Source organism: Gekko japonicus, unplaced genomic scaffold (genome assembly GCF_001447785.1).
Source record: "Gekko japonicus isolate JY-2015 unplaced genomic scaffold, Gekko_japonicus_V1.1 scaffold1433, whole genome shotgun sequence".
Classification (NCBI taxonomy): domain Eukaryota; kingdom Metazoa; phylum Chordata; class Lepidosauria; order Squamata; family Gekkonidae; genus Gekko; species Gekko japonicus.
This window is the reverse complement of record NW_015168090.1, coordinates 648,651-660,840: the sequence shown is the minus strand read 5'-3', so window position 1 is coordinate 660,840 and position 12,190 is coordinate 648,651. Positions and strand designations below refer to the sequence as shown.

The 12,190-nt window shown below is 45.2% G+C and overlaps 1 protein-coding gene across 1 annotated transcript in view; it reads left to right on the top strand.

The window, feature by feature from the left end:
* The first annotated feature begins 308 nt into the window (after positions 1–308).
* KIAA0319 (KIAA0319 ortholog) overlaps positions 309–12,190 on the top strand; it is a 40,566-nt gene continuing 28,684 nt past the window's right edge. The window contains exons 1-4 of the mRNA XM_015414724.1: positions 309–989; positions 3,455–3,647; positions 5,303–5,401; positions 8,760–8,857. Coding sequence (XP_015270210.1) covers positions 324–989; positions 3,455–3,647; positions 5,303–5,401; positions 8,760–8,857 — 1,056 coding nt within the window. The 5' untranslated portion in view covers positions 309–323. The remainder of the gene's footprint in view (positions 990–3,454; positions 3,648–5,302; positions 5,402–8,759; positions 8,858–12,190) is intronic.

Sequence of the window (12,190 nt, the reverse complement as noted above, 5' to 3'; positions counted from 1 at the left end):
TTTAGGACCAACAAAGTTTTATTCACGGTATAAGCCTTCATGTGCTTTTGTTAGTTACGCTTGGTTAATTCTAAGCTGTAAATTATTCAAGATATTTCATTTAAAGAAAGTATGTATTCAAGCAATATTTAAGTTGAACAAAGATGTTAATTGAGAGAGGCTCTTTTCTTAACATAATGACTCTTTGGTGGGGGCTGTGTGGTGTTAATCTTATCTTCCTGACATTAGTGCTTATTATTTCAGGGTGTTTCTGTCAACAGTGCAGGGAAGGCGCCAAGTACTCAGATGCAATAATATCTCCCAGTTTAGAAACAACTAAAATCATGCGGGTCCCCCATGCTGTGTCAATGGCAGACTGCATGGCAGCCTGTTGCAGTCTTTCTGACTGTGACTTGTCTTGGATGTTTGAACAGCACTGCTATATTGTCAATTGTCAACATAAAGGAAACTGTGAGCCCAAGAAAATGGAGAAGGTGAAGTCTTATTTGACCTTTGTGCTGAGGCCTTTCCAGAGGCCAGCTGCGTTGCTGGGGTTTCAGCAGATGCCATCAAACGTGCTTCCCTCTATGGCTGTGCAGGATGACCCATCAGAGGAAGTGCGTAGCCTAAAGGAATTGTCTTTCCTGAGCAAAGAGCGTAGCCTTGAAGAGGTACCTGAGTACACAGATGAATATGGGGATATGGAACAGAATCCCTTTCAGCTGAACATCAAGAAGGAGAATGTTGATGACTATGCTGACTGGGGTCTAATGGTCACCACAGAAAATGGCTTCAATTCTTCAGGAGGCCAGCATGAAGAGCTGGGGGGGAGTGACGGGGAGAAAGTCGATTTGAAAAGTCCCACAAATGAAATTGTATCTGAGGTGAAATCTGTCACTGAATATCCCAGAGAGTTGCCTGAAGGAACGTTGGGCCCGGTAAAGAAAGCACCTGCAAGTGACTTGGATTTTCAGCCACCTAAAGAAGCTAATAGCTCCAGGCAGGAAAAGGTAAGTGTTGGATGTTGTAGAACTGAGGTGGGGGGTGGGTGGGCCAGGGCTTCCATCCTGCTGGGGACTGAAGTGGAATGGGATTTTTTCCTCCTTCACCTACTACTCCTAATGGTGGGAGATGCATATATGTTTTTAATTGAATGTTATAATTTTAACTGTATTTTTAATTATTTAAATGTTTTTATGTTCACTACCTTGTGGACCTGATTGGGTGGAAAGCTGACATTAAAATGTTTTAAATAATAAATAATAATAGAAGAGAAAGGTTGAGGAAGAACAAGTTTGCTTCTGAACTTTTCATTTCCAGGTTTTAAAGAATGAAAAGGGTATATTGTTTTGTAGTCGTCAAGCAAGACTGGGCAACTTATGATCCACTGGCTGCATCCTAAATGTTCTTGCTGAAATTCTGAAGGCTGACCTAGATGAGATACGATTAGGATCCTCTGGATATGATTAGGATCCCCTGAGTAGGATCTCAGCAGAGTGTGTGTGTGTTTAAAAGCTAATAATCATCGCCGGGCAGATGCTCTGTAGACTGGGGTTCAGTTGAGAGAAGGTGGAATTCAATACTTTTCCTTCCATGTTATAATTAAATAACCCATCAGAAGCTGCAGTTGACACTGCATGAGTGAAAAGAATAGTACGAGCACTTCAACCTGCCTTTCCCAACCATGGAGTCTAATTGTAGCTTTAGAGAGGGGCTATTTGAGTCCTGGAATAGGCATGAGAGGAAAGGGTTAAACACTCTCCTTCCTCCAGCTAACCTCCCCCAAAATAGCCTCTGAATTAACCTAAACTCACACACGCAGGACTCATGGATCTTTCTGTCTCATCTAGTTTGGCCTTGAGAAAACCAGTTTTAATTTATTTTTCCAAGCAAGTTTCCAGTGCTTATGTTTGAAGATACAAGTTTGCATAGATGACGGAAAACAATAGTACTTAGTCCTGAAGATGTTGCGGTCTGCTCTTCTATGTTGACAGCTACATAAGACGTTCTTTCAAAATATTGTAGGCCAGTTTGGAGTGGTCTGCAATCTGCTTTGTGGTTGTCTCATTTAAAGACCCCCAAAAAAATTATAAAAGAGGCAAAAAGAGAGCAGCAGTGTGTGTGAGTGCATGCACAAGCCTAAATCTGGGGATATAGAGATGCTTGGAGCATGGGTAGGTTTGCCAACCTGCAGGTAGCACCTGGAGACTTTCTGCTATTACAGCTATCTCCAGACAACCAAGATCAGTTCCCCTGGAGAAAATGGCTGCTTTGGAAGGTGGACTGTATGACATACCTATGCTGAGCTCCCTCCTCTCCCCAAATCCCACCTTCCCCACTCTCCACCCACCCAAATCTCCAGGTATTTCCCAACCCTGACCTGGCAACGCTAAGCATGGCTGGAATTAGGAGAGACAGAGCAGGTTTTGAAAGATGCCTTGACAGGCAAGTAGAGCCTGCATGTCCAGAGGCAACATTTTTTGATTATTAGATGCTGAAGAACAGTGACAGAAAGCGTTCCTCCAGATGTGCTCCTTGTGAGCTTCTTCGTGACATCTTGCAAGGCCACTTTTGATGATAGAAAGTTGGATTAATTCTATTACAGATTTAAACTGGTTTATTTCTGTAGAACCCTGGGAATTATAGCTCTGTGAGGGGGGAGATAGGGATCTCTAATGCAATTCTTGGCATCTGTTCCCAGAGTTCCTTTGGGGAAATCCGTGGTAGTTAAATTGTCATGAATCTGATATTTGTAATATACCTATGCCCCATTGATAGAATTTTGGCTTCATCTACTATGGTAATTCTTGGCTTGCTGACAGTCTCATTCACTGCAACTCTCATCCATATAACTTCTAATTTTGTTTTGGGAACCAGGCTGAGTTAACATATGAAAATGAGCAGAAGTCTAATATCTTTTCCTCTGGGAAAGGTGGAAATCCTAAGTCAGTGGCACTCTTGTTTTTTTCTCCTTCTTATTTCTTCACATCTTCTTAGTGTGTCTTTCAAACTGTTCTGTACCTGCGATGCTCTGAAGGATGGCAGTTTCCTGTTGTATGTTCACTGGCATTTTTATAAGCAATTTTTAATTATGTAACCTTAATCCATGCAACTACTGGTCTTTTTTATAGCTGTGAAAACACTGGTGATTATTGCCACTTTTTTCATGGCTATAGCCCAGGATTATTTTCTAAAGAATTTTTATACAGCATTATGCTTAGGTGTATGTTTTGCTTAGTAGCATTTCCATTGTCACCTGTAGTCCTTTCTTGTTCTGTTCAGTTCATAGAAAAGAACTGGAAAATCACAGAAACTTCAATTTTTTTAATAGTAAGGCCAGGAAATCTACCATGTTTTCCATCTCTCATCGGCTAGCTGTGATGGAATCTTATGTGTGGGGGGGTTTTTTGTGTGATTTTGAATGGTGAGAAAAGTATTCACAATAATGATGTATTCCTGCAATTCATCTTAATAGGGTCTAACACCTTCCCGTAATCCTCCTTCTTCAGACATCACTGGATTTCTCTCCACGCCTGCAGCACAAACACAAACATTAGATCTTGATAGTCACATAGAAGATGAAATCTCATCAGTGCCCACCAGCATTCTCACTACTGAGCCTTCTGCCACAGGTCAAGTACCAATTCCCACTACTGCTGCAAAAGCAGGTAATGTAAATACTTTGTGGCTGATGTTTTGGTAATATGTGTAGTGTTAGAGCAGCAGTCTAGGACTGGGTATGCCTGGGTTCAAGTCCCCACTCTGCTATTATTTTCTCTTTCAACTTAACTTGCTTTGTAACTGTGAAGATAAAATGGAGGAAGAAAGAACTATGTAGACTCCCCTGGGGAATTTGGAGCGACGGTGTGCGAAATATGCAGTTGATGAAGATTTCAATTTTTAGGACACCCTTTCCTGCAAGCAGGGCTCAGGGCAGCTTACAATAAAATTCAGTACAACAACACATTACGGAATACAAGACTACCAAAATTAAAAAAATTAAAACTACAATAAATAACAATTAATACATAAAATAATCAGCTCAGGATGGCAGAAAATAGTTTAAGGATAAAATTTTCACAGGCCCCCTGGAGTGGATATGGGTGTGGGGGTGTGGGGAGGTATGAGAGTACCAGACCTCAGTCTGTACCATCGCTGTCCTCAACTGAATGCCTGCCGGAACATCTCTGCCTTCTAAGCCAGATCCCGCAGGGCATGGATGTTCTCTGGCAGAGTGCTCCACCGGGCCAGGACCAGGGTTGGAAAAGCCCTGGCCCTGGCTGAAGATGGCCGGATCCCTCTTGGGCCAGGGGCCACCAAAAGGTTCTTACTTCCCGAGCATAATGTTCATCTGGGGGCATACTGAGAGAGGCAGTCCCAAAGATATATGGGTCCCTGGCCACTAAGAGCCTTAAAGGTCAACACTGACACCTTGAATTTGATCCGATACTCCACTGGCAACCAGTGCAGCTCGTGCCGCACAGGATGGATATGACTCAGAGAGATACAGTGAGTTAGTCTTTTTTGTGGCCTGAAAAGATTGACACTTTACATTTGAAGATGTTGCTCAAATCAGGCTTGTAATTAATCACTTAGCTGGCAACCTGTGGTAAGAAAAAACTGCATCTTACTGGTATTTATTTTTGAAGACCATAAAAGGCTGCTATACATTACATGAGGGCATGGTACAAAATGTTGATGGCAGATAACGTTTGTTTACTACTTTGTTGGCTAAAAATACATATACGTGAACAGATGTTAAATTTAAACCACAGGCTTGCTTGGATCCTCTGGAAGGTTTCTGGGTCCAGAAGTGATTTGCATCCATGAAGCACAACTTCTCTGCCTCCCACTACAGCCCCAAATGCTGCTCCTGGTGGGCAGGGGACCCCCCCCCAGGAACAGTGTTAGGAGGGAGTGGGAGGTCTGCTACAAGAGAGGGGAATTGCCAAAAATCCACCTTGTGTGTGGAAACTCTTCAGTGGGCCCAAACCAGGAACTATTAATTCATGGAATCCATAGCTCAGGATGCAAATGCCTACAAGAGATATAACCATGTACCTGCAAGGGGATACCTCCCTGCGTAGCACTGTAAACCTAAGGCATGTGGCACGATGAAAAGTCATGCTGACTATTTACAGTTTGCACTGTCAGAGGGAAGATTTGCCAAGGTTTGATGAGAAATAGCAGTACCTCACTGCTATGATGCATACAGATTTTCAGCAACAGGAGGGGCTTGCAGACTTTTACTCAGTTGGTAGCGAGGATACAATTTTTACTCTGGTTTTCAAATGATTTCATTTCCCCCCTAATTTATGTGCAGTAAAAGAACTGTTGGTGTCAGCTGGAGATAATATACAAATAACTTTACCAGAAAAGGAAGTTGAACTGCATGCCTTTGTAGTTACACCATCACTTCCAGGTGAGTTCTTAATATGAATGGGATGATGAAAATAAGTTTGCACAAATGTATTAGAAAGCAACGAGGAAGCCTCTGGTAATGGCATCGCCTTTCGTAGATGAGATCTTTTGTACCCAGCATGGCAGAATTTCTCATGGTCTCCCACTCTGCTGTCACTCATTCTTTCTTGCTGCCAGTGGGGTGTGCCCAATCATCTGAGAACCTCATGAGGCGGGACATCCCACTCCTGCTGCCATCCACTGAGCTCTCCTCCAAATATTTGTTCCTGGGGGTGAGAAAACACTCAGGAACAGCATAAGGGGCTTCAGTGGAATGGGGGAGAGTCAAAGTAATCCCATGGTTGGCTCCCAGGACCAGCTCGCCCGCTAGGCGAACTAGGGGCTCACCTAGGGCAGGCCGGCCCTCAGGGGTGCCAAACTGCGCCCCGCCCCCCAGCCACTGCCGCTGCCCTAACCAGGCGTCCGCCCCTCTCGCGTGCAGGGCCGGGGTGAGTTTGCCCTTAGCAACTCAGGAGCGCCCGGCGGAGTGAGGCCGGGGAAGCTTTTGCCGGGGAACCCGTGGGTGGCGCGTGGGGGGCGTGGTGTGCTGGTGGCTGTGGCTCTGCACATGTGCACCACGATGCAGCAGCACACCTCGCCGCCTGCCATCCGCTCGTCCTGCCTCCATCTCATCCTCTCTCAGCAATGGGGGAATCAGGAAAGGAAAGCCTCTCTCTTGCATGCACCCCTACCCCCCCCCCCGCGGAGCTCCCTTTAAAAAGTAGCCCTGATAGCGGCGGAGTAGCCGCACCCCCGCGATCCTGCTTGCTCCTCGCCACCACACCCTCTCCCATGCCGTCGCTCCCAGTGGCTTCTTCGCCCTGCAGAGAGGCTGCTCTGCTGCGCCCCTTCCCTGCTGCAGGTAGAGCTTGTCTTGGCTTTCACGCCCCAACTTGGTTGCGCGGTGCTGAGACAGGAATCATCTGGCTTGTGTTTTCTCTGGCACTCACAGGGCCAAGTAGGAGATCTCCATGGGGGGGGGGGCTGGAGGAGGCGGACGAGCGCCGGGAGTTGCAGGAAAGCAGGCCGACGAAACAAGCTGAGAAGGGGCTTCAAAAGAGGCTGCCAATGATGCCAGCCGAGGGAGAGAAAGATCGCGGAGTTTCGTGGCCTGTGGGGAGTGACGCGTCTCCCCTCCTCGTTCTCCCTCTGCTAGGCTCAAGGGCGCCTCGGCCGGTGAGGTGGGAGCACCCGGAGGTCCGCTAGGCAGCCTCCCCGCACCTTCTCCGTCTCGGGCCGCGTCGCCCTCCTCTGTTGCTGCTTGGGTCTTGTTTGAGGGGGGGCGGTCATGTTCACGGGGGTGTCAAGTGGCTGCTCCTCGGCCGAAATGAAAGAGAACTTGTTGGCGCCTTACAGGCTGCCCCGCGAGACTGGGCTGCTGCTTCTCAGACAGGGAGGGGCACCTCGGGGAGGGCCAAGATAAGGGGGATGGGAGGGAAGGAACTTTAACACCGGTAGCTCACAAGGTAGCATTTTTGCTCACAACACTCCACAGCGTTCTTCCTGCCAGGGCGCACAAATTTCCAAGCTGACCGGAAAGGACAGACCCTCCCCTCCTCTCTCTGTCCGTCCCCCCCCCCGTTTGCAAAGACTGTGGCTTATGTGTGTGCTTTTCTGCAGCTCCGTCGGAAGCAGTGTTCCCTCTAAGCTGAGTGAGAGTGTGCTGGCTCACAGTTCACACATTTTTGTCTTGGCTCAGGAAGGGACGGCTCCAGAGCAAACTGATTTATGTGGCGACAGAGGGGGGCGGGGACCCATCGAGATCCTTCTCTCCAGGCCCCGCCTGGAGGTTGGCAACCCCCATAATTGGTGGACGCGCGGGGGGACCCCCCAGAAGGTAGCCCTGCCTAGGGCACAAAAATGCCTGGAGCCGGCCCTGTTGGCTCCACATCACTGTTCATATCTCACTTCCTGTTTTCACTCTGTTCCTATCTAGAACATTCAAAGTTATGCAGATTCTGGATTTAGATGAGAACATTTATAGTCACGAAGTTCACAGAAAGTAAGGAAATCTGCATAGCTAGTATTCACTGGCATAGCTTATTTTTGAACATGGAGTTTGAATTTCTTTGGCAAGGAAGTTTTGATTATTTTTATTTATTTTATTTATATTAAATTTATTTATTTAATGTAAGTATGAATTATCTTGGCTTTATTCACATTTCTGCAAGAAAAGAAAGAATAAAAAAAATTAAGTTAGAAAGTCTAGACGTGGTTCGCCTTATAACTTAACATGTGTGAGCTGATTTCCAGGGTTTGACCATCTATGCAATCTGTTAATGGAAGTTGGTTTTTTTCTTATTCATGATGAATCCGATAGAAATAAGTAAAGTTTTGGGAAATGAGGGCTGTTCCTACCCCTACCCCATTTCAGGGCCAATTTTCTAGCCAAGATCCCAAGCAAGCCCTTGGGACAGCACACTGAGGAAGGTGCCAGCACTCTGCAGGCATTCACGTGGCTCCTGTCTTTGGGTGATGGATGAAGCAGTGGCATTACCTCTGAGACCCAGTTGTGTTTAAACCAGCAGCGGCAAAGGAGGTAATGTGGATTGTCTTGCTGGAACAGCGAAATATGTTAAACCAGCCCTGCCCTATTCTTTGTAAGACATGTGTGCACATCCCATAATTCTTCTTGATTGATTTCTGGGAGGGATGTTTGCATGGCCTTCACAGATGGAGGTGTGGCACATCCTGGGCTGGATTTAGATTAAATAGCCAATTTCCATCAATTCCCCCTTCCCACTGCAGACCCCCCATATGCTGTTCCTTAAGGTCCCCAGTTCCTCAGGAACAGTATTGCATGGAGATCAGGCAAGTTCCATTCTGCTAGTGGAAAACTTAGACTGGATCCCATCCCCTCATTCCCTCTACCATGTACATGGTGCAACGTACACACCAGGCACTCTAGACTCATGCTATTTCCCTCCTGCAAGACTGAGTACAGAGGAATCGTGTGAATGATCATTACTCTAGTGTCTGTTTCCTAAGTTGCATGCACTGTGTGGTAGAGGGCAGGCTGACCTATTACTGTTCCTCTTGCAAAACATGGGTAAACCTCGGAAACTGGGGCCATATCGTTAATTCAGACAGGGTAACAACCATTTCATAAGAACATAAGAGAAGCCATGTTGGATCAGGCCAGTGGCCCATCCAGTCCAACACTCTTTGTCACACAGTGGCAAAAACCCAGGTGCCATCAGGAGGTCCACCAGCGGTGCCAGGATTCTAGAAGCCCTCCCACTGTTGCCACCCAAGCACCAAGAATACAGAGCTTCACTGCCTCAGACAGCACTAATCTGGTACCATTTTCTGTCATTCAGAAGCATCCTATAGTTATGAGTGGAGCTTGATCAGTCATCCTGATGACTATGATGGTGAAATGGAGGGCAGGCATACACAGACCGTGAAACTTTCTCAAGTAAGTGAGTGCATCATCACATTTGTCTCTTAATCAGAGCAAGACCTTTGAAAATACCTGCCTGCTATGGATAATGCACTTTGAATTTTAAGAAATGTCCTTTGGAAAGGCTGTTATATCTGTTGTCTATGCTGCAGTCAACAGATTCATCCCCGTTAAAATCAGGACAATGTCTGGAAAAATGCCAGGCGCCTGAAAATATAGCTGTTGGCACCTGAGAACTCGAAATGACTCCAACATTTGCTTACAACATTGGTTTAGTCAAATTCAATGCCAAGTTGAAGCCAGTTGAACAAGCTTCAAAGGCTGTTTTGTACATAACACATTTATCACTTACCCATAATTTATGAGCCTGCTGACACAATTCAGCTGCAGTATCAGAGTTTAAGGGCTGCCATATCTGGGCCAAGCTACATATTACGTTTATCATGTAGTCCCAAGAGGGACTTTCAACAGGGTGCCAGCTGTAAATTTCCCAAGGAAACTCACTGCAGAAGCATGCAGTGTATAGAATCATAGATTTAGAAGGGGCCAGACAGACCATCTAGTCCAGTGGTGTCAAACATAAGGCCCGGGGGCTGGAATCAGCTCGTCCATGGCTCTTATCCAGCCCTTGAGCAATTGGTATGTATAGAAATGTAAGGTACTCCCCCTTTTATGGTATCCCTTGGAAAAAAACTAGTCTTGCATATGATTAAATACCTCCATTGGGACTTTTGTGGGTTCCCCAGTAAATCAATTGCTTTCACTGCTAGGAATCAATTGCTTTTTGTATTTTGCATAAAAATAATATTGTTAATTGGGTTTGCCGGTGTCCTTTATAAAGTTTATATCTCTGGTACCTGGTGCTACATTTTATGACATGCATGGCTTGGCCTGACAAAGTGACATTTATGTCAGTTCTGGCCGTCATAACAATGAGTTTGACACCTCTGATTTAGTCCATCCCCCTGGCGAATGCAGGACCAGCCTAAAGCATCTCTGACAAATATTCGTCCAGCCTCTTCTTGAAAGCTGTCAGTGAAGGGGAGCTAACCACCTCCCTAGGCAGCTGATTCCACCTTTGAACCACTCTGACTGTGAAAAGGTTTTTCCTAATATCCAGCCGATACCTTTCTGCATGTAATTTAAACCCGTTGCTTCAGGTCCTATCCTCTGCTGCCAACTGGAACAGCTCCTTGCCCTCCTCCAAATGACAGCCTTTCAAATATTTAAAGAGAGCAATCATGTCCCCCCCACAATCTCTTCTTCTCCAAACTAAACATTCCCAAGGCCGTCAGCCTTTCCTCGTAGGGCTCCAGACCCCTGATCATCCTCATTCTCTTCTGCACGCTCTCAATTTTGTATGTCTGTGTGCCTTTCCCCTGTGCCATTTTCCTGGTTTGTAATGGCCCTGAGAGGGCAATCATAGCGGGTGCACACATCTGCAAGCATTCAGTGCATGTGCAACTCCCTGATGGGACTAATAACCCCCATGGCTGTTTCTGGTTAGGGAAAACAGTACTTTTCCTGTTTAAGAAAGCTTATTCCCTCTTGTTTTTTTGATTGTTGGTCTGAATCTGGGCCTTGATATACATTGGGTTAAGATCTCAAATATATATTTTCTGCAAATGCAAAAAATTTGTTTGGGCAAATAAGACCCCACGGATTAAATGGAAAGTTCTACAAGACCGAAAAGAACAAGGGGGTGTGAAACTTCCAAATTGGAAAATTGGAAGCTTTATTATTCCGCAGCAGCAATGTCTTGGATAAAAGAATGGATTACTTTAGAAAACAAGAGACTGTTGACGTTAGAAGGCTTTGATTTGGACATGGGGTGGCATGCATATATAGGCTATGATAAGGATAAAATACATAAGAAGTTTGATCAACATACTGTTAGAGGCGCACTAAACAAGATCTGGCAAGAGATTAAAGATAAACATTATCTCAAAACCCCCAGATGGCTGTCCCCTCTAGAAGCCTTTATAAAACCACCCCTAACGAAAAACACAGAGCTTTTAACTTATGAAACCTTACTAGATGAAAAAGGTATACTAAAAAAACAAGAGGCTCTTGAGAAACAAGGCATAAAGTTATCGTGGTGGGAAAATACGCAATTGAGGTCGTCCTTTGAGAAAGATGAAAAGAAAGGAATATATTGTGAAAAAAATGAGTTGGATAAGCTATGGCTGTCGACAAATGACAAATTAATTCAAAAATTATATAATTTGTTCCTAATAAACTATGAACTTGATGAAGAGGTTAAATGTACTATGATTGCCTGGATGCAAGATGTAGGTTACACCATAGAAGACTGGTCTAAGATTTGGATTGCTGCAAAACAGTTACGCGCAATTCCATACAAGGAAAACATATTTAAAATGTACCACCGGTGGTACTGGTCCCCGGATAAAATAGCCAAATGTTATCCAAATGTATCTAAAAATTGCTGGAAATGTAAAAACAATGTAGGCACCATCTATCACATGTGGTGGAGATGCCAAAAGTCCCAGCGATTCTGGCGAAAGGTACACAAGATACTAGTAGATATGTATGGAATAGAATTACCTTATAGACCAGAAATGTTTCTGTTAAATATATTTCCAGATAAGTTAATCTCTCAGCCTCACCTACCTCACAGGGTGTCTGTTGTGGGGAGGGGAAGGGGAAGGGAAAGGGAAAGGAGATTGTAAGCCGCTCTGAGACTCCTTCGGGTTGTGAAGGGCCAGGTACAAAACAATCTCCTCCTTTTTTTCTGTCACAGGTGCCTCCATTGTAGGAAGATGCTTAACTTGCCACCTCCCACCCTTTTGTGATTCATCCAGGCCACCACAGCAGCCCTTTTATGGTGGAGCCTGTTCTCAAAATCCCAGAAGCACTCACAAGCAGCATTCACTCTAAGCTGAGTTAGTGTAAGCTAGCTCACAGTTTTTTTAGCCTCCAGCTTGCACATTTTTTGCCTTAGCCCAGGAAGGGATGGCTCCGGAGCGAACTAATTTCTGCAGTAGCCAAATCGCTCCCTCACAACTTTAATGCCGGTAGCTCACAAAGTAGAATCTTTGCTCACAAGACTCCACAGCGTAGAGGGAGCATTGCTCACCAGCTGAACAAAACTGAAGACCCCTGTGGGTTAAGTGTTAGATCGCGCTAACAAAGGAACCGTAGAGTGATTCAGCAAGTGATTCAGCTTTATTTAGAAGTAACGAACAAGCACTAACTCAGTAAGAAACCAGAACAGAAAACAGTGGGAGCTTATGCTCCTTTTAAACATAACCGGGCTAATGTAGCCACGCCTATTTACAAATAACAACCAATGAGATTGCTAGAATAAAGACCAATGGGAGTCTTTCC